The 22,159-nt window shown below is 36.8% G+C and overlaps 3 protein-coding genes across 6 annotated transcripts; all 3 read left to right on the forward strand.

The window, feature by feature from the left end:
• The first annotated feature begins 172 nt into the window (after positions 1 to 172).
• Positions 173 to 9,527, forward strand: LOC113709702 (protein PHR1-LIKE 1-like). 3 transcript variants are annotated; one of them, XM_072065382.1, is made up of 9 exons: positions 173 to 370; positions 1,255 to 1,363; positions 2,014 to 2,820; positions 3,560 to 3,752; positions 3,831 to 3,910; positions 4,002 to 4,041; positions 4,388 to 4,445; positions 6,271 to 6,340; positions 8,988 to 9,527. In XM_072065382.1, exons 3-9 carry the CDS (start codon positions 2,164 to 2,166, stop codon positions 9,375 to 9,377), a joined length of 1,488 nt encoding a protein of 495 aa, XP_071921483.1. In that variant the 5' UTR covers positions 173 to 370; positions 1,255 to 1,363; positions 2,014 to 2,163; the 3' UTR covers positions 9,378 to 9,527. The 3 variants fall into 3 exon arrangements, with proteins under 3 accessions (XP_071921483.1, XP_027088348.1, XP_027088350.1); XM_027232547.2 differs by lacking the exon at positions 1,255 to 1,363; XM_027232549.2 differs by lacking the exon at positions 1,255 to 1,363 and having other exon boundaries at positions 175 to 370; positions 3,834 to 3,910.
• Positions 9,528 to 11,608: 2,081 nt separating this feature from the next.
• On the forward strand, positions 11,609 to 16,639 carry LOC113710204 (protein IQ-DOMAIN 3). Of its 2 annotated transcripts, XM_027233082.2 has the most exons (7): positions 11,609 to 11,941; positions 12,567 to 12,668; positions 12,894 to 12,983; positions 13,080 to 13,394; positions 13,771 to 13,998; positions 14,669 to 14,788; positions 15,527 to 16,639. In XM_027233082.2, the coding sequence occupies exons 3-7, from the start codon at positions 12,909 to 12,911 to the stop codon at positions 16,202 to 16,204; spliced, it is 1,416 nt and encodes a 471-aa protein (XP_027088883.2). In that variant the 5' UTR covers positions 11,609 to 11,941; positions 12,567 to 12,668; positions 12,894 to 12,908; the 3' UTR covers positions 16,205 to 16,639. The 2 variants fall into 2 exon arrangements, with proteins under 2 accessions (XP_027088883.2, XP_027088882.2); XM_027233081.2 differs by lacking the exon at positions 12,567 to 12,668 and having other exon boundaries at positions 11,611 to 11,941.
• Positions 16,640 to 17,718: 1,079 nt separating this feature from the next.
• On the forward strand, positions 17,719 to 21,387 carry LOC113709423 (mitochondrial import inner membrane translocase subunit TIM14-1). Its single transcript, XM_027232187.2, has 3 exons — positions 17,719 to 17,967; positions 18,700 to 18,878; positions 20,854 to 21,387. The coding sequence occupies exons 1-3, from the start codon at positions 17,965 to 17,967 to the stop codon at positions 21,008 to 21,010; spliced, it is 339 nt and encodes a 112-aa protein (XP_027087988.2). The 5' UTR covers positions 17,719 to 17,964; the 3' UTR covers positions 21,011 to 21,387.
• Positions 21,388 to 22,159: the final 772 nt, after the last annotated feature.

A 22,159-nucleotide genomic window follows, 5' to 3' on the forward strand; every position in this document is an offset into this window, starting at 1 on the left:
TTATGAAGTGTATAATTTTGTTATGCGGTTGGACCTCAATACGTACCTACAGTTGTGGGTGTTAATACAACATGTTAAATTAGAAGGGTATTTGTGCAATTCCATAAGACACCAAAGGGCTTGAACTAAATTCTAACCACAACGTCATCAATCATTTCGCTTGGCTCAAATTTGGAAAGTCTGCTTTGTTTCTTTATACTAGCACCTTAAAATGCTTCATCCATATCATTATTGTCATTGGTACAGACCAAATTTTCTATATTTTCTTAGCTCCCTTGTGGAATCACTAGCTGTATAATCCAGTACTATCCAAGAAAATTCCCTCGGCCGCCAATAATCCAAATCAGATTCTTGTTCCAAGCTTCCAAAGGTTTACTTCTCCTCTCTTATCCCCAGTTTCCTATCCATCCCATGCGCTCAAATCAATTCTTTAGCTGCAAATGAATTTGTTACCTGTGTTTCTAAAGATGTTCGCTTGATGAGCTATGACATGTTTGATTGATGTACTATTAGTTTTTCTGGATTCTAAGCTTCTTCTGCTTATTGTTTTTTTCTTTTCCAACAAAAAGAAAATTGTGACGGGTGTTTTAGGTTTCGATTTGATGAATTTGGAGTTGGTTGTCGTTAATTTCCTATAAAAATCTAAACTTTTCTTGGTTTGAGTACTTTTCTTATAATTTTTTAAAGAAGAGTGAAAAAATGAGAGTTTCTTTTTGTGGATATAGTTGCAGCGAAATGATGATTGCGGTGGGTCCACTTTTCACAATTCGAATTTTAGCTTGACTAATACTTGATGAGGATGAATATGTTGTGTTTTTTACTGTTTTGATGGCTGAGTAGCTTCTTTTTTTTTTTTTGGGGTACAATTGGTTGCTTAGCTGCAATTATTCTTACTCTTGTATTGCTAATTACTATTTGTCTCTGAAAAATCTTTTTGTTGATACTCTAAGCTTGGGAAGTCTTATATGCTTGGAGACTATAGGGTTATGCATTATTTTGTAGTTATGAGTAGGTAATTTTTGATCAGCTCAGAGTACTAGATATGATTGGTGGTAGTAATTTTGATGTATTAGCTCTGTTTTCCCATTGCTTTGCATCTGGAATGGACAAACTCTCTTTGTAAGTTCAGTTTTGGTTAAGCCAAATTTAATGAGGCGTCATTGAAGTTTACTAATTTTAAGATTCTCTTGAGCTATTATCAATAATGAGAGCGAAAAAAGCACAATATTTCTTAGCATGTTACACAATTTATAGGTATAGCATCTACACTGGATTTGTTAGTCAAGATCGTTCTCGTTTCTGTGGAGAAGTGATGGCAGTAGGCTTATCAATCTTATCATTTGCTTCCTGGAGCTGTGAACAAGTATTAAATTCCTTGCACTTTATTCTTTTGAGTTTTGGCGAGAGAAAGTAACTGGACAAACTTGCTTCTATGCTTGATTACTTAATTCAAACTTCATTCAGCATCTTCCAGTTTTTTATGCTTTCATTTTGGCTTCTTTATCTCTATCTTATGTTAGATGCCATGATATATCCTTGTTCAGCTTTTTAAGTCTCGTAAAAATCTGAAAACAATTGCGAATACATAACTCTAAAAGTTTCCCTGCTGTAGTTCACTTGCTAAAGTTTTCATGCCATATATTTTGTAAGGCCAACATTTGACCTAGATTTTGCTGTGCTTGGTAAATGGCACTGTAATTGTTGATTCTGGTTTGTTTATTTTCATATATGGGAACAATGGGAAACTTTCGGTTGATTTAAGTTTCTCACATTGATCAGTTGTTGGGCAACTGGGTAACATAATATACAGTGGGTATTTGCCTAATTTATCATCTAATATCTCATTTGGCGTCTTTAACCTTTTCACCCACCTTCATGAATTTGTATTTAAACTTTGGTTTTATGATAAACAGGTTTCCCTGATGCATAAAATGGTTATGGTTTTTTGCCTCCTGATAATTTGTCTTATCTTTGCGATGCAATTGATGTAGAGACTTATTTTTGTTTGAACAGATATCTATTTTTCAGTGCACACTTGTTGAACACGGCAAAAGTTAGGTCCAGGACACAATCTCATTTATAGTGAGCTGGCAAAAAAGTGGCAGCTGTCATCTCCTTCATAATTAGTATAAGTGTTTGTATTCCTTCTTTTTATGGACAAAAATGGATGCACATTCTTCATTATTCGTTCAGAGAACTGGTGAAAGTTTGAGTACCATGGGTGCCTCTGGAGCTACATCACCTTGTCTACCTAATTTGCCTCCTCCTCTGGTTGAGAAATACCCTCAGTTACCAGACTCCCTTCATGTTACCTCAGAGCAGGTACTCTCAACAAATACACTTCCCTCTCGTCCTGCTCCATTGGCTTCTAGAAGTGGGGCAGTAGGGCATCAGTTTTCAACGACTTCTGGGTTCCCCAGGGATACTAAGTTTCCTCCAATTTCACCTCAAGGCAGTCAATCACAAAATTATCCCTTCCTTTCCAAGTCATTAAGGGCTGAAACATCTCTAGAAACCATTCCCTCCTCCTTTTCGGGGGTTCATTCTGCTCCAGTTGACAGTTACCACATCGGAAATGGCGGAAATGGCAATACATCCTGGGGTAAAGATGCCCTTCAAGACTTTCCTGACTTTTCTGGTAATGTTCCCGTTCAGAATGATCAAGTAGAGAGCCTTAAAGGTGTTATTGCATCTGAAGACCATGCTAAGAGAACTGAGTGGAATGAATGGGCAGATGACCTGATATCTGTTGATGACTCTCTAGATTCCAATTGGGGTGATCTCCTTGTCGATGTCAGCTTTCCCGATCCAGAACCTAAGGTTTGTCTTTCAACTTGCATTTCATGGTATATGTGTTTGTCCTCTGATAGTTCCAATTACAGATGTAGATTGCTTAATTAAGCTCTTAAACAATAGTCTATGCCCCTTCATTTCCTTAACTGGTGCTAAATTGTTCCTTGGATCTCTGATTAGTTGTTTATGCTTAATGTCAATTCTCTAATATTACACAGGATTGATCAATCTGCTTGAGTTTGTAGTGGTAAGTTTATTTCACTTTGTATGAACATTCTGTGTTTAAACCTATACTTCCCCCTTTCCACTTCTTCTATTTGTTGCATGTGTATTGAGGCACAAGCTGCGTGCAAGCTAAACCCCAAGTTAAGTGATAGTGGTATAAGGCTTATAGAGCATAAAGCAGGTTATCCTGGTCATTCCCTGGGACCTGTTAGAAACAAGGACGCTCTTTTACCAATTTGTCTTTTTAGAAAGTAAATTCAATTTCTTTCTGTCTTTACCTTCCCCTATATATCGCAACTTTTCTAGAAAATTTGGTCATTGCTTCCAAAATGTCCTCCCAAGGAATAGTTTATATAATTGTGGATTTGAATGGTGTAGGCAATTTTGGTTATTTTGCAACCTATTCCTCCTTCGTATTGCAAACTATTTGTACTTATTGCAACCTTAGCATACACATGTTTGCAACTTATATGCTTGATTGACATTCTCCAGATAATATTATGCTTGTTTTAATTAATTTTATCGTGTAAATTCATTGCAGGTGTTGAAGTTGTCACCTGAAGTACCTTTGAGAGAGGCCCAGCCTTCTAGTCACACTCCTGTTTCATCTGTACAGAGTATTGATGTTTCTAGTCCATCGTCTGCTGCTCCATTGGCGAAGCCTCGCATGCGTTGGACACCAGAGCTTCATGAGATCTTCGTGGACGCTGTCAATAAGCTTGGTGGTAGTGAAAGTGCGTAGCTTACTGTTTTCTTTTGTAAGTTCTTGATTTAAGTAGGCTTTGCAAGCCAAAATAAACTACCTAATTTAGCAGGAGCTACTCCAAAAGGTGTCTTGAAGCATATGAACAAAGAAGGCCTCACAATCTATCATGTGAAAAGCCATCTACAGGTTCGAGGAACTCTGTTATTGAGCTTTATTCATCTTTATTGTGGTTGTCATTTTTCTCACTCTATTTTTGTTGGTGTTATTCATCTGTCAGAAATATCGAACTGCCAGATACAAACCAGAGCCATCAGAAGGTAGACTCTTATTTAAATTTGCTATTACTTTGTTATGAATGTGTATCACTGGTCTGCTGATCATCTTGGTTTTGCTGCTTTTCCTTAATCTCTCTCGAAATTGGTTATTGTTTGAATCTGTTTAGCAATATGAAACTATTGCAGTAGTTGCATGCGCTTGCTGTATGATTTCAACTGATTTTAACACATTTTGAAACTTCCACATTTGTAAGTATGCATAGAATAAGAGATACTAAAATGGAAACATGTCTAGCTTCAGTATTATTGCTTTAGGCATTTCAGTCTAATGTTGAAAATTATGCTAGAGAAGATAAGAAAGAGGTGAATTATTCTGTTCTGATTGCAGGAACTACAGAAAAGAAGTCACCTACTGTTACAGACATGACATCTCTGGACTTGAAAACGTGAGTTATCTTGTTCTCGTCTCACTTGGCTGTAAACCTAAAAGTCCAATGCATGGCTTCATACCAAGTATGTATTGATATAAAGCTTGATAGGACTTTTAAAGTAGCTACTGATAAGATTGATATCATAGACTGATTTGTGAACTTTTGGTGCATGTTTCTGTTGCCAATGCGTATTATTTTGAATATTGGAGGTTGGCCCTCTCTTAATGTTGACTGTAATATCCATCTTCTTTCGGCAAGGAAAGTTTCTGCCATTCTTTACTTGAGTGAACGTTAATTGTAACATTGTTTGTCAGCTCCTTCGTCTCTAGGGAACTTGACATAGTGGAGAAGGAGCACTCCGGAAAAATTATAACACCTGTTTGTGCAATTTTAGAATTTCAGCTAGGCAGCTTTTGGGAGAAATGACACATTTGTATACAGGAGTAGTAGAATATCTGCCCCTTGGTTAACTTCCCAATGACCAAAGTGTTCAAAAGGAAATGCTTCTTGTTGACTTCTTCTTAGCAGCATCAAACTCTCCACAAATCTGCCTTTGTGAATGATTCTGTCAATGCGCGTACAAAGGCCTTCTCAATTGATTTCATCGAGTATGTTTGACACAGTTTGAGAACAAGACACAGTTCGACATTTGAAATTTTAACGATTGCCTGAGCTTTCTGTCTGTCTGATGACTGAAAATTTGCAAGTAGAAAATTAGCAAAAGATTAACAAAGTTCTTATGCTAATTGTAACCTTTTCGCCACTTTCTGCTTCACTCATTTCATCTCAAATAATTCTCAGCATCATGTTTGTGGATGCCGTAAGGTTGAGTTCTCTTGACAAATTTAATCTTTTTTTGGCTTTTGGCAGCCATATTTGTTGATTTAATGATCTGTGAACTTTTGAAATTCAACTTTAACACCAGAAAAGTGATTGTAAAAGATTGAAGTTGATAAGGATGGGTGAACTTATCCATTGTAGTAGTAAATTTATGGCTCACGTGAGAGCTAGTTTACCAACTTTCTGTGGTTGTGATCAATTGAGATGGCAAAATTTTCTGGGGGAAAATCAGACTGCTTTTTCCTGGATGTAAACCTAGTGCAAAGACATTGGTATCATAATAAGAAATGGCTGCCCTCGGTAAAAATGACTTTAAAAAAAATCAGCACGTTGTCCATCTGGTGTAAGACTTGTCTGCATTTCTCCCCTCACTGCATAAAATGGAAAAAGTTTAGTCCATGATCAGCTTTTTATTATGCAAGCTTGCCATCATTGTGTATTGCTCAGTGTACTTCCTTCGATTTATGAAGCTTACAGTTTCACTCTTACTACCACTCAAGCATATTTGTAGGAGTAAGGGAGGACTCCTAGAGTGCTCTTTGCTGTCAGGTTTAGGGTTTGAATCCTGAGCCTAATAGTTAGGGGTAGGACAGGTATGGGGAAGTAGTGGGACGGTAAAAAGAAATTAAAAAAAAAAGTCACACTGGGGCTATCAGGAGGCAAGTTGTTAACGTGCAAATTTGGAATGAAATTCTGATTCTTTAATTATTCGCATGTTTTCGGGCTTTTTCCTATGTTGTTGGTGTACATGCACAATATCTGTTTCAGATGTTGGATATATCCGTTCATTTGCTTCTTTTGGTTTTTATTTTTATGATTGCTTGTTGTCTAGGAGACCAAGTCTTCTGCAGTTTATGCATATGAGCTAAAATTCTTGTATCATTCTTTTTACATGGAGGAATGAATTGGCCTTTGCTTCAACAGTTTTGATTCCTAACAGTGTCTCTGTGTAATTAGAGGTGCAGACTTCAAATTTCTTGCTTTCAATTTGCCATTACAGGACTACAGGAATAACTGAAGCCCTAAGACTGCAAATGGAAGTTCAAAAACAACTACATGAACAACTTGAGGTACGCAGCTAATGAAATAACTTGTATAAGAGATTTTTGGTACTTTAGCCTTATCAGGTGAATTAAGAAAATTTGCCTCTCACTGAAATTTTTTTACTGGTCTGTAATTCTGTCGGCTGCAATGTATTGCTCTTTTCATTTAATCAGGAGATGCTCAAAACTTATTTTTGTCAAAGACCTTACACACTGATCATTTGGGTTTGGATGAATCATCTTAGGGGCTGCTTGGTTAAAGGGTTTGGGAATCACAGAATGGAATAAACCCCTTATTTGTTGCTTGGGTTAAGCCTATTGGAATGCAATCTTTGGAATCATTTCTAAAAAAACGGACTTATCCCATTCCCGAGCAAATTGGGAGGTTTTGGACAAAACCCTCAACTAATTCCCTCAGACAATATTTATGACGGGCCTACCCTCTCTTTCTCTCCATCACACGCAGCACCTTCTGTTCTTCTTGTTCATCAGATTTCCTATCTCTTCTTGTTCATCTCTTATCCAAAATTTCTTCTCCGTTGCCTCTGCAATTTTCTTCTCCGTATGCAAGCTTTTCTCTTCCTTCTTCTCTGTTTTTTCAGGCTACTCACTGGCTAGCTAAAAATAAAAAAGAAAAGAAGGGAATCTGACAGAATAACACTAACTGGACCAAAATGCTATGCTCTGGACCCATCACCTTCTCACTTTTATTCCACTCACGCTACTCACTGTGTTTTCTTGAATTACGCATTCAATGGAAGCTCAGAAACAAAGGGTCAATCGATTCTTGATATTTTGGTTATTTGATCCGTGAATACTGGTATAATTTGGGTGGGCTTCTGGTTGCCTTGTACCTATTTGTAAAATTATTTGCCTGAATACCTTTCAGTTCCATAGTTATGGGCATTAAATACAAAACCTGCCAGTTTCTCATAAAGAGCTGGTATGTTATGGGCAATTTCTTTTTTTTTTTTTTTAACTTTCACATATTTAATTTATGTTAAATACAAAACATACTAGTTTTCTTTTGGGCACTATTTAACCAATTTTTCCCATAAAGAGCTGGTATATTTTTCATAAAGAGCTGGTACAAAATATACTACAAAACCTGCCAGTTTCCCATAAAGAGCTGGTATGTTATGCGCTATTTAACCAATTTTTCATATTTAAACAAATTTATGAAAATTAAAATAACGTATTTGAAAGTTGCGTTTTTATTTGGAAGAACGCATTCCTTGGATGCATTTTTCACCCTTTGGGAAGAGACTCAAAATCGTCACCCTTTGGGAAGTTAGTTTAAAAACTCCCTCTTTTTGGAAATTTACTCCTTGTTAATGCACCCACTATATTTATTTTCTGGTATTAATTTTTTTTATGGTTTATGATTTTCTTATGTTTTATCAAAAAGTTAATAACTATTGTAGTTACAATTATGGAGATGTTAATTTCTCGTATGTGTAATTCTTTTGTTTTATAAGAATTGTTATATCAGGGATAAATTTGGAATTCAATTGCATTTAATTCCGAAACACTCATCAAACCAAGCATCAGGAATTAGAATGATGCTAATTCTAATGTGTGAACCAAGCTAAATATTGGAATGAAAAGTTTAATTCCAAAACCAGAGTCTATGATTCCATTTCCATTTCCGATTCCAATATATGAAACAAGCACCCCCTTACTGAGACTGTAGTTGGTTGGATTCAACAACTCTTGGGGCTCACTTTTACTGAGTTGTCAACCTTTCTTTTAAGATTAGCCAAACTGTTTGTTAAATTTGATGTTAATGAGGATTCATTGGTTGTGCAATGAACATATAATCTTTTTCTACTTCCATTTGGCTCATTGGGTTCGGTGATTTTTATTTTAATTGTCTCTCAAAATTTCAGCATCATTTGAACAGTCAGATGTACTGCAGTACAAATTCAAAAACTCGTTTTTTTTAAAACTTGTAAAGCAACAATTTTGCAACATGGAGAGAAATTTTGCAAGCTGAAGTCTTCTTCACTTGCAAGAAAACTCGTATTTTTTTATGGTGATTTTATTTTGAATCAAAGGGACTTAACCTTCAGAGAGTCAGAGCATGATTAGGGAGAAAGCTCGTCCATGTTATCCTGCAAAATCGTCTTGGTTCTTTTTCCTGGAAGGAGTCCATCAAGGAAACTCAGTGTGCTGATTCTCTTGATAATTGCCTTGATGACTTGGTGTCCATGAAGTTGCCATCTACATAATGAATCATTATAATTAGGCACAATTTCAGGTGAAACAATTGGACCAGGCAATGCTTTTGAATTATGATATCAATGTGAAAACAAGCGATTCTTAAATCTCCACTGCTTATGGAAATGGCAGTCAACTTTTTTGGATTTTGCAACTCGTTGGCCCAAGCAAAGGGACCTGTATTTTAACCTTTAAGATATGGTATAACAGTCTATACTGTTTCCAGGATTAGGATTTCTTTCTTGCTATAACAATTATGGACAGAATAGTTTTGAAATCTGAATGTTTTAGCAGGAAGAAGATATGGATCTATCATCTTTATTATGCAATTATTGACATTTGATGACATCGAATTCTTTCTCTGACTTGTTTATTATTTGAATAGAAATATCATGAAATATATGCTTCTTCCTTTGTATTTTCCGTTTGGCTGAAAGATTGCACTGTCCCTCAGATCCAGAGAAGTTTGCAGTTGCGGATTGAAGAACAGGGCAAATACATTCAACTGATGCTTGAGCAACAGAAGAAGATTGAGGAAGAAAGGTCAAAGAAGAAGGATTCAAATCCTGTTGAAGCTTCTCTCGCCCCATCTAAAGCAGTAGAACCTTTACCTGATGATGAAAAATCGGAAACGCTGGAGAAGAATAATGTAGCTAAAGCTTTAGAGAAGGAAAATGAGGCCAAAGTATTGAGCTCTGGTGATGCTGGAGTTACAGCAGAACAAACTCAGACTCCTAATAGGAAGCAGAAGTCCCCTGAGGGGAAAACATCAGAGGATAATGACCAAGATGGCAATGCCTCCCCTGTAAAACGTGCAAAAGTCGATGGTAGTTTGAACTCATGATAGCTAGTCTTGTAATTGCTTTCATAGTTTAGATTGTAGGCGCGGGACATCATGGATAAAGATTGTGGATTGTGGACTGTGGTGGAGATGTTATTGAATTGACAAAAGAATTGTGCATCTATTAAAATGCTAGCTTGATTTTTTTTAAAATTTTTTTTCAAACATGCTTGATCTTTCTCGGGAGCTAGTGTTCAATACAACTGACTTTTACCGGGGTAGTTTACCAGTTTTTGATGATCAAACTACTCGTTTTAAGGTTTTCAAACTGGATGGATTAGGTTGGTTCTTGGGAACATGTTTATTGACGGCTGCCATCCATCTGCTATTTTCTAGTCTTGACTCTCTTGCCACTACCTGACTGCCATACTCCATTCACGAGAATTTGTTAAAGAAGTTAAAAAAGACAGAGAAGCTAAGAGGGATGGAGGAAATGAAAGAGGAGAAAAGGGAAAGCAAAGAGACATCTAAAAAGCAGCATCATCACAATTTCTTGGAGTGTCTATACTTTGGAAAACCATGGATATGAACACTTGCCAGCAAAATGAGTTGGTTATAATTGCAGAATCATATCATCACCAGCATCTGTCTCTTCACAGTTTCTTGAAGTACAATGAAATTTAGGAAATGGGAAAGTGAAAATGCCAATCCAAGTTGAGTTTCGTATCCGATTGAATTGAATCATCATAATCTTAAGAAATATGCAAGTGATCATAAAATACAATGAGCTTTTTCTGGTGCTTATTATTGGTAATGAGAGAATACATATGCATCTCTTGACCGAATCTATTGGCAATGTGAAGGTGGAGAGGCAGGTGATCATGTGATGACATTAAATTTGTTACCAAGAACATCCCTTTGCCATAAACACAACCTCTGCTCTTCCGGCAGCTGCAGGGCATCGGTGGATGGACACCATTAAAGAACACTACCTTCCTTTTTATCAAAAGGAGAAGAGAGAGGGGGGGGGGGGGGCAACTACAAGAAGAAGAACAGTACAAGATCCCTAGATTATCCGCTTATGAAGATTTTCTAAGTTGACCAAACCATATGTTAACCTTCGAAAGAAGCAAAAGAAAATCATATTTGGTTATGTTCATCGTTTTCAGATAATCATGTCTAAAATGATTAAGGTTATACAGTGAAATCTTCGCTCTTTATAGGACCATACAAATTCTATTAATTTAGAGAAGTATTAATTAATTTGATATATTAATAATTTATTAATTATAGAACGTGCTTACAATTCAAAGAAACGCTCGTCTAATCAACTAAAATTTTATTTTATTTCATAAAATAATGAATTATTCTAATAGACTCATATTTTAAGAACATATGATATGTAATTTTAGTGAATTATTAATTTATGATATGAATGGGATCAAAGAGTTGTGTAAATTTTTTTAAAAAATTATTATCTTATTATTTTGTTGAAATTATTTATCTAGCTTTCCAATTCAAGTCGAAATCGGAGAAAAAAATTATTATTTAATAGAGGCGATTGGTTAAGCTTTTAACCATAAGCTATGCCTATAAATTTGTGAATTAGCAGAGTCAGGAGTTAATGCAAAATTTTAAGGTTATCAAAGTTTTAAGAATTAAAATCCCTCTGTAAATTAGCAAAGTCAGGAGTTAAACGCAAGTTATTAAAGTTTTAAGAATTAATATCTCCCTCTGTAGCCTATCAAAAACAAGAAAATACCCTAACTTTGACATATTTATGAACTCTCTAGTCTTGTCATGATAAAGGAGACTGAAAAAAAAAAGCCAAACGAAATACTTGAAATAAATGGTAGGTCATGAATCATGATATCCCCATGAACATTTAATAAAAGGAGAAATCTGAATTCCTTTCCATTAATCAAATTAATTACAGATACATAGTGGAGTAACTGTCAGTAATTATTTAGAAAAACCCAAAACGGAAAAAGACAATTCAGTAGTTAAGTAGTTAAGTGCTGCGGAGCACTTCAAAAGTTGCCGGCTTTTGAAGTGTCTTCGCAGAGTCCATTTATCGAAACACTCATACAAAAAACTGTGAGTTATGAAAGGGAAAAAGACAATTCAGTTAGTTATCGTTGTCTGCAGTTAAACAACAAAAGGACGGATAAGTCTGTGCAAGTGGGCCGGGCCCCACCCTCACCCGCTCTTTAACTCCCCAATCCAAAAACCTGCTGCGGTCCCCACATCCAAACATCCCCTTACCAATACGTTCCTGCCTCGTCATCTGACGGAATTCCCGAAATACCCCTGTGTCGGTTATTCTTTGTCATCCATGAAATTCCTTCCTTCTTCCACCGCTTCCATTTCAACACGACAACACCATAACCATTTGCTTTTTCTTCTCAGAAATATCAGAATAAACCCAAATCCTCCCCCTTCCTAACCCGGGCTCTCTCTTCTCTATTTTTTCCTTCAGGAAAGAGTGCATGCAGCCACGTTTTTGTTGATTTTGACATCTCTTTTTCATTTTTTATTGCTTTAAAACAGTGCAAAAGAGATGAGCTAAATAGAGTTGGAGAAGAGGGAGTTGAGGGATCTGCAGAAATATGCTTTTAAGCCTTCAGGTATATGTATTATTCATCATGGCACAATTTTTTTTTCTGTAAATTTAATCAAAGCCATTGCATCTTGTTTACATTTTTGGTCCGCAGGAAGAAGCGTGAAGGGACAATGATGTTAGTGAGAATTAAAACATCCTTATTCGCCTAGGAATATAGACCCTTTTGATTAGTAATATGTACCGGATCCTATGCCATGTTAAATGTTTTTATTTCTGTTGCTTTTTCTGTTATTTTTATGTTTTTGTTTTGGCATATTCTGTTATGATGAAGACATGTATTGGCTTTTCAGGTTGTTGATCAATTGGTTTGTTATGTTTTGCATTTGTTAATATGAGGGTTGGTTAGAATGTTGGTTTGGATAATGGTTACTGGTATAGTACTTCTGTGGCTTTTGTGGGTACGAGTTTGATATACCAACAAAAGTTTAATGGTATAGTACTTCTGAGGCTTTTGTGGGGTTTTCTTGTTTTTGTTTGGTATCATATTCTAGTATGGGTATACATCTTTGGTGCATCCTCTTTCTGTTGGAGGATTTTGCAACATTATTCATCTCAATTATTTGATTTTTTTTTGTTGCAATTCTGATGTACTCCATTTTTGTTTTATGTTTGTCGGTTGGAACGAGAAGTTGCTCTTTGGTGCGATTGGCGTTCACATTGTGTTCCTGTCACTCAAAATGTTAAGCAATGACAGTATTTTGCTTGGTTGTTGCTGATCTCTTAACATAAATGTGAATTTCTGCCCAAGAAATGATTTTTATCTCTTTCCAATTGCTTACGCATGTAACTCTTGGTGGTATTATCACGTTATAAAGCTCGTGTATTTCTTACTGACCTATTCTTTTACTTGATTGGATTTTTTTGCAGTAAAGATTTTTTTTTTCTTTTGAAATAATGTAGGATTACTACTTTGTGCATTTAGTTTTGTCATGCTACGCTGCTTTGTTTTCTTGAAGGTCCGCTGATCAGGGATGGGGAAGAAAGGGGGCTGGTTTTCTGCAGTGAAAAGGGTGCTTAGTCCTGAATCAAATGAAAAGAAAGATAAGGTAGGGTACTTGAACGCCTAAAAATTTTCTTTTTTCATGCTTTGACTGATTGAAAGTTTATTCATCATTTCATTTTTGTTGAATTTTTTCAACTAGAAAACCCGTAAATCGAAAAGATGGTTTGGAAGACAGAGGAGCGCGGATTTGGATGCTGTACAAACAGAAAATGCAATCGCAACTCCTGCAGCCTCATCTACTGTGGAGGAAGTAAAATTGACTGAAGCTGAAAATGAGCAGAATAAACATGCCTATTCTGTTGCTCTTGCCACTGCCGTGGCAGCAGAAGCAGCTGTAGCAGCTGCTAAGGCAGCAGCAGAGATTGTTCGGCTCACAGCTGCAGCTCATTATTCTGGCAAATCAAAGGAGGAAATTGCTGCTATCAAGATTCAAACAGCTTTTCGTGGATACATGGTGACATTAGTGGTTCCTTTTGTTGGCACTTGAAATTGTTCAGTGATCATATGTATGCAGACACATTAGCTGGGCATGCATTTGTTGTCTTCCATAAAGAACCTCAAATATTCGTAGTTGTTGCCTTTCATGAACCTTCTACTTGCCACAGAAAAGAAAGACCTCGAATCAAGTTGAGAAATTTAACTTTTTTTTGACAAAGTCCTGAGTATAATCGAGTTAATTACTATGCGTTATCTACTATCGGTCAAGCTTAATTGTCATGGTTCTGGTTAGAGGTTAGTTATGCATTTCATGCCTCCCTGGAGGATACTTGCAGGCATTTATTATGTGACATGACTCCTTGCATTTCATAGTGTGATTTATGACATCTTAGGCAAGAAGGGCATTGCGGGCTTTAAGAGGATTGGTGAGGTTGAAAACTATGGTTCAAGGGCAATCTGTCAAACGTCAAGCAACAACCACCTTAAGATGCATGCAGGCCCTCGCCCATGTGCAATCTCAGATTCATGCAAGGAGAATCAGAATGTCAGAGGAGAATGAGGCTCTCCAGAGACAGATCCAACAGAAGCGTGAGAAGGAGCTTGAGAAGCTGAGAACATCTGTAAGTGTTCCCCAGCCACCCCCCCCCCCCCCCCCCCCCTGGGGGATTTTAAGGGAATATGTAGGTTATACACTACTATCACTGCACCTCCACAATTTTTGTGCTTTCCAAATTGTCTAGTACAAGAGAGCTCTAGATTTTTAACATCTGTAAAGATCCACTCACTGCTATGCCTCTTGTTTTTTCACATGCTAATTATCACCTGTAGCTGGCAATTCTGTATGCGTTGCTCATTCAGATGTGAATCAGTTTAGGCTGCAAAAGCTTCTGGAATTGGACAAGAATATACATATCTTAATTTATATCAACACTGACATTTTTGTATCTACTGGATTATGTGTGGGCAGCAGCAAAACCAGTGCAACATGATAACTTGTAGAGACCTTAAGTATGAAAGATATGAAGCTGATGCTCTTGAATTAGATTTAACCTTCCTGTGTGGGCTCTTAGATTTATTTCAAGTTAAATAGAACATCTGGAGTTCCTTCAATTGTTGATCCAACGTTGATTTACTTATTTGTGCCTTGAATGAGAAGAAATTTCTTATGCTTGAATCACCCCAAATAGTGCAAGCTCATATGTGTAATGTGGATGTAAAGCAAGGTTTTCTGTCTTGTTTCTTCGTTTTGATTACAAGTGGGATCAAGATAATTGTGAAAATTTATGACAGATTGGAGATAACTGGAATGACAGCACTCAATCAAAGGAGCAACACGAAGCAACCCTGCAGAGCAAGCACGAAGCAGCTATTAGAAGGGAAAGGGCATTGGCTTATGCATATTCGCATCAGGTACCTTACTTTTGTCATTTCTTGTACTTCCTTAAGATCAGTTGCTTATTCTTTCTGGCATTGGAAGAGCCATCCTCCAGATTTCGTCTATCTATCAGAATCTACAAGTGAAAAGCATAATCCTTTTGATGTTTTAGCAGGAACAATGGACATAATATTGCATATTTATGCATTACTAAAACACACCATAGTATGTTTAGCCGGTTGTTAACTAGTCCTTTTTTCCTGCACTTCCTTGTAGTTGTAGGAAGTTACAGCCCTTGAAGTTTAAGTTGCTCTTTGCACTTTTTACCTTGTTCAGTTTCTTAATTGTTATGCATCATGCTTTTGATTTAAATCATATATCAATCTTACAGCAATTCTTAAATTCCGTGAGTTATTTTCTATGGTCATTTGTATCTGAACCATTATTCTGAATCTATAAGTTGTTGCTGCAAATCTTCAAGAAATATTATACAAATTTGGATTCCATGAAGCCATTTATCATGTCTACATATAATGTGGACAAGGTTACATTCTTCACCAGAGATGGTATATGAGTGATGTTTCTGTGCATTTTATTTCCCCTGCATAGAAGCATTAGAGTGATGGATTTCTTGAGTGGAGTCCAATTTCTAGCTCTCTCGCTTTCACTTGATAAGTGAAATTGTAAGGCAGGGTTGCTATGCTAAAATGTTCGTTGTGCAACTTCTTTTTGGAAATTATCTTTGAACATAGAGTAAATAATCTCTGTCTCAGCAAACACGGAGAAACTCTTCTAAATCTGCAAACCAGACGTTCATGGATCCAAACAATCCTCAGTGGGGGTGGAGTTGGTTAGAGCGATGGATGGCTGCCCGGCCTTGGGAATCAAAAACTGCAGTTGACAAAGAGCTCAACAGTGATCGTGCTTCTCTAAAGAGTGCAACCCGAGCTGCTTCTGTTGGGGAATTCCGCCCATACTATGATGATAATAAGCCTTCTCCATCTGCTCATAGGCAAAGCCGCCCTCCAAGTCGTCAATCACCTTCAACTCCCCATTCAAAGACACCAACCTCGTCCTACATTACAGGAAAGATGAGGTCACCAAGTGTAAAAGGAAGTAACCGTTTGGATGAAGACTCTAGAAGCTTCTGCAGTGCACAGTCAGATTTCCAACGGAGGCATAGTATAGCTGGTTCTTCAGTGAGGGATGATGAGAGCCTTGCAAGCTCTCCTGCAGTTCCTAGCTACATGGCCCCTACGCATTCAGCTAAAGCCAAGTCCAGGTTACCAAGCCCCATGGGTTTGGAAAACAATGGGACACCAGACAAAGGATCAGTTAGTTCTTCGAGGAAGAGGTTATCTTTCTCCACTTCTCCTGCTACCGCAAGGAGGCACTCTGGGTCCCCTAAGATGGATGCCAGCTCTGTTAAAGACATCAATGCTACCTCATGAGGATGAAAGCCAGCCAATGACAAATGTAGATATGAGAAGACATCAATGTTTATATAAACTTAAGACAGCTGGTATGATTTTGAAATAACATATAACCAATCGAACAATTCGAGCTGTTTTCGACCTCTTGGACAATTTGAGAAGAATGAATAGAGTGAAAACTGAATGAGAAGAACTGTTAGTGATCTCAGGTGAAAAAGGTGTCGCTTTGGATTCTGAAATTTATCAGTTTGGATAGCAACCTATATTTGATGTATATTTTTGGCTTCAAGATGATCTTATCTGGGAATTCTTTGATATATATGCTGCTTCAGTTCTGTGAATAATGGGGTAATGTAAACATTTGGTGATGTTCAGTTGGAGGATAGACATTTCAGCTTGTCGTGTACAAGGTTTATATATTAGCCCTGATAGTAAAGCAAGCTTGTCACAAAAGGTGCATAGACAAATATTTGCTTCTCTGTACTCACATGTTTCCTTGCAGTCTCTCTGGAGTTGTTTTCAGGCATCCGGTTCCAATAAACGAAAATTTTGTCAAATTGCACTCATATAATGCAGTTCAGATTTTCCACTGCCAAATGGTACGGGATAAAAAGGATGCTTGTAGTTTGCTTCGAGTTCACACATTCATCATAAGAAAGCCAACACCGACATTACCTCCACCCCCATCCCCACTTTCTCCCTAAAAAAAACCCCCAGTCCCCCAGTGGGTGAAAAATCGCTGAAACAAACCCATGAGTTTGAGGTAACTAGTAAGCAAATTGTTGATGCGAATGGGAGGTCACAAGTTTGGCTCCTGCATATAGCACTTTGAAAAACTTTGGGTTAGACCTTCAGTCGAATTTTGCAGGCACTCCTTGAATGCGAATGCGAATTAATCTCACTGAAAGTAGGGATATCGGGTGCTCAAAGCAAAAAAAAAAAAAAAAAATTGCTGAAACTTTATGCATTTCTGCCTCTAGTACTTTTGATCTTTGGCCGGTGCGCTGTTATTATCACTTTGAATTGTTATTTTTTTTATATATATATTTTTTTAATCATTTATTATTTCGCATACATCAGATTACTATAATATATTTTTTCATTAAAACTCAAAAGAAAAAGTGAAAACAGGTTCTCAGCCCCTAGTACTTTACACCTGGATTCAATTTCATTGATTAACAACTGGAAAATGGAAGACGTGGGGCAGTATCAGGCAGAGCCTCTACCCTTTCTTTCTTCGCTATTTGGTTCGATTGGTAGTGGGTTTCACTTTCACTGAGAACTACAACCCAACAATTAAACATAAGAAATTCAGAGATTAAAGTCTAACCAACGGATTCAGTCAATTAGCTACTGTTCTATTCGACTCTGGATTTTTTTAAAAATTTTTTAAAGCATATTTTCAGCACATTTCTCTGGGATGTTGCTAGCAAGACGACGCGTGGCATTGCCCACTTCTGTAATTGGACCAAATCAGCCGTGTTTGGATTGCAATTCTTTGAAGTTTTTATAGAGATATATATATATGATTAAAAAATACTTACGAAAAAATGTAAAGATTTTTTTATGGAAAATTCGTTTCCAAACAAGGTTGCAGCGCTTGATAATCAAACGAACCACAACTCAAGTCAAAAGCCTGTCTTTGGTGGTGATCTTCCAGAACGCACTCAAGAAACTTGACCCAGCAAGTCCAGAATTCAGAAGCTTCATTCCAAGACAAACCTCGGCCTTGCACCATTTGATGCAATCCCCAACCCAGTTCTCCATTGCTTCCAAATATGGTAATTAAGCTTCTAATTTTGTATATACTCCTTTGAATTCAAGTTTCAATCATTTCTATTAGCCATCACTAGTTTCTTTTACAGTAGTATCTTTATTATTTGGCTAAGTATTCAACTGGGTTTTTCCTCCCTCTTCTTGTTATTCTTGTTTGGTTCCTTAATTTAATATTTTTTTTTATTATTTCTCTGTGATTCATCAGCCCCATTTCTTTCACATGTTTTAATTTCTGCTATCAGCCTTTTGAGTTTGCTTATACAAAATTTCTAAGAGGAAAGCATGTTGCATTGAAATTAGATTAATAAGTGAATCTAGCTATTCGAAGCTTGTGAAATTTGTAACGAGTGGAACAAACCATTTTGGTTCGTTAACATAATAGTTGCAACCATTTGCAGTGTGTTTCCTGAATTTAACGAATATATTTTGTATTCATGGAAGGTGGCATTTTCCATGAGGAATCTTGAAAATGGATATCCGTCCAAAATCCTTTCATTACTTGGTAATTATTGTGTTTTCTCTTGTAGACGAGTGGCTAAAGAGTTCTACCGCCAAAAAAAAGAAAAAAGAAAGGCTAAAGAGACCTTCATCTCCACGACATGGATCACAGTCACCAATCCAGTGGATAGTGTTTAGTAGTAGCTGGTAGTGGCTGAGAGAGTACCTTAGGAACTATGATTCTGTGGATTTTTTTTCTATGGTAGACAAGAATTAGTGAGCTTCTAAATATTCTTCAGGCTACCCCATTTCTGGCTGGACTTGCAGTGGCTGCGACAGGTCTAGCCGGTAGATATGGAATTCAGGCTTGGCAAGCGTTTAAGGCACGTTCGCCAAAATCTACAACCCGAAAGTTTTATGAAGGTGGCTTTCAACCTAAAATGACCAGAAGGGAAGCAGCTCTCATCCTGGGCATTAGGTAAGCAACTCATCTGCTGAAATGTTTGGTTCAAGGGAAGTTGGAAGGCCATAGTTCACTTTCTCTGCTGGAGGTTATCCAGATGCCTCAGACATGTTATGCATTAACAAGAAATGTGTTTTAACCTTGAATTATATTTGGTGAAGTAATTTCAAGGAATATGTCAAAAACCTCTAGAGCATACATGATGCTGGGGGTCATATTAGATAATTGATTTGAAATGAAGGCTTCTTACTTACTACAGACAAATCCATGTTGATGAAGTGACATGGTTCTGCTAATTATTTCTTATACAGTGGGAAATTCGCAAGAACTTGCTGAACATCATGATCATTCTCATGTTGTTGAAGAAGATGGTTAGTGAAATGGAATAGTGAAGTAATTGAGAAAGACAAAAGCTATCACACAGTGGACTGAAGTATATAGCTGGATTTTATAATGAAGATGGCATGTGTTTTCCAACACTTGCAGTTGCTCCTGCCTTCCTTCCATACCAGAATGTTGGCGGGCAGGGTTAAAGGCTTGGGCAACTTAAGGGAGGATCAAAAATTAAACAAAACAACTTGAGGGAAAAAATGATAAAAGGAACATTTGCATAATGGGGTCCTGAAATCAAGAGCCAAATGGTCTTTAATAAGGATTCCAATTAGTCTCTTAAAATTCATTTTTCTATTTTCAAATGAAACTTCCTGAAGTTATCGGCTAATAGGTATCTAATTGCAAATGGTAGAAACTCAATTATCCTTAATGTGTAGCTGTCAGAGAAGGCATGTCTATGTTTGTAAAGAGCAAGATTTAGAATGAAGGCTGGGAGCTACTTGAAGACGAATTTCATCAGAACAAATAATTTTAAACTTTTGGAGTTCATAAATCAGAATTCAGAGGTAGTCAGGGCACGGTATAGACTGTTCTATGAGCTAGGCAGTCCACTCTATCAATATTAGCTGACTGGCCTGCTTTGTGCTGTTCTGTCAACTTTCATTGTATTAATCTGTTCACAAAATCATTTTTGTTGGCAACATATTTACACTCCAAATCACATCAAAAAACTTTTTTTGCACATGCTGTCAAATCCACTCAGAAGGTGAATGTAGTTACAAAAACAAGAAAAAACGGTCTGCATTACCAATAAAAGGAGTGCAGCATGGCTGTGCTGGGAGTCCACTATAATCGCTAGCTAAAAGCCAGAGTAGATAACATACATATATAACTTCCATGACTAGCAGCTTAATGGTGGCAGTTCAAGTTGCTAATGCAACTTAAAGTAAAACATAGGGGTTTGTAAATCCTTACTCTGGCTGTTTCAATCCTCTGCACCTAGTCTAACCCGGTTTGACTGGTACTCAAGTATAAATGGTATGCAACCAGGAATATGAGATTCAGTTCCTTTTGTGGCCTAAATTGAAATGCACTAAGAGAATGACTCTCTTTGCATATGATCATGCCAAGATCCTCTTAACGTGGAAGTTTCTTATTCTAGATGCATGTTGCATGTTGCATGGTTGAACTAAATTCAGCAACTGTATAGACTTTGATGTTACCCATATTATTGTGCAAAGATCCACTTAACGTGGTTGTTTCTTATTCTAAATGTGTCTTGCATGGTTGAACTGAATTCAGCAACTATGTAGACTTTGACGTTACCCAATATTATCTTCCGTTGAGTAACAATACTATCTCTTCTTGTACCTTTTGGCCCATTATCAGCCTTCATCCAAGCATTGATTTTAACCATATAAACTTACCACTTGAATACAGTGAGTTATCAACACAATTTTCCGAACCTTTTACAGAAAAGGTTTTGGGTTTTATGGAACTTAATATTCTTGCAAGGCTTATGGAGTTTGAGTTTCTCCATGAGGTTTAGATCTTCTAATTTGACACCATTTTGCTATCCTATTACATGAGTTCCTTTGTTCCGTTTATGAGAGGAATGAGGAAAGATTCTTATCACTTATTTTGAATTGTTTTACAGAGAAAATGTAACTGCAGACAAAGTTAAGGAAGCGCATCGAAAGGTTATGGTAGCAAACCATCCTGATGCCGGTGGTAGCCACTATCTTGCTTCTAAAATCAATGAAGCGAAAGACGTCATGCTTGGGAAAAAAAGAGACGGTGGATCCCCATTTTGACACAGTTGATGATTCTTGATGAGCATTGGCAATGTTGATTCCTCAGAGCTTTAATGTCTTAATGTTTTTTTAAATGCATATGGCAAGAAAGGCAGATCTTATGCGGGAATCAACACCAGCAATACGTTGCATCCCTTGTCTCAGACATCGAAGGTTTCAAGTTTTGACCTACTTGCACTACCCCTATGGCTGGTGAAAGCTCTAGAAAGTAGAAACTGTAACAGACACATGTCTATAGTTCCCTTTCATTTGATTATAGGTACAATAAATTGTGATGGAGTTAAAATGACCCAAGCTTGAGGGTTTTAGATTTAACATGTGACACCATTTTTGTCGACTGTGACATGAATTTGATCTGGATCATTTGTTGGGATTCATTTGTTTGCTTAGCACTTGGCATATTTCATGACCGGAGCCACATATATAACATGGGCTCAACTTAAATGTGGCAATGCCTCCAGCAACACTACATATTACAAAGCAATACATATTCCTGCAACAAGCTATGGTCCATCACATTTGCAACTACATCCAAACATAATGGATCATGATATAGGTTAAACAATTGCATGACCGACTTGTCAGGATGGCATTGAGGCTCTTATTAAGTACTTAATCTTGATAGGTACCAGTACCAGGGAAACCATTCAACATGATTAAACGTGATTCAGAAAATAGAAGATTAAACATGTGATTAATTTTCAGTAGAATTAAATCAGGAAACCATTCAACATGATTAAAAGAACCTGGGACCAGAAGACATAGCAGTACCATCTGCTTGGCTGATGGACTGTTTGCTTTTAAATCAAGTTTAACTTTAAAAAGCTCATATAATTAGCATCTTACTTATGGCATGATTATACACACTAAAAAAAAAAAAAAAAACCCCAGCCGCCGTTTGGATTGGTTATTTTTTCAAAAAGAAGTTTTTCAAATACAATGCTACAGTAATACACAAATAAAAATAATTCAAAAAACATTTCATCCATATAATATATCAAATATTTCAAAAAAATTTTATAATAAAAAATTTTCATACACTGCTACAGTAAAAAAATTTTAAAACACCCCTCAAAACAGCTAATCCAAACTTATTCAAATTAATTACTTCTATCCATTTCCTTCTGAAAAGTTAAAAAATAGTTTTAT

The sequence above is a fragment of the Coffea arabica genome, chromosome 9e (genome assembly GCF_036785885.1).
Source record: "Coffea arabica cultivar ET-39 chromosome 9e, Coffea Arabica ET-39 HiFi, whole genome shotgun sequence".
Taxonomy (NCBI): Eukaryota; Viridiplantae; Streptophyta; class Magnoliopsida; order Gentianales; family Rubiaceae; genus Coffea; species Coffea arabica.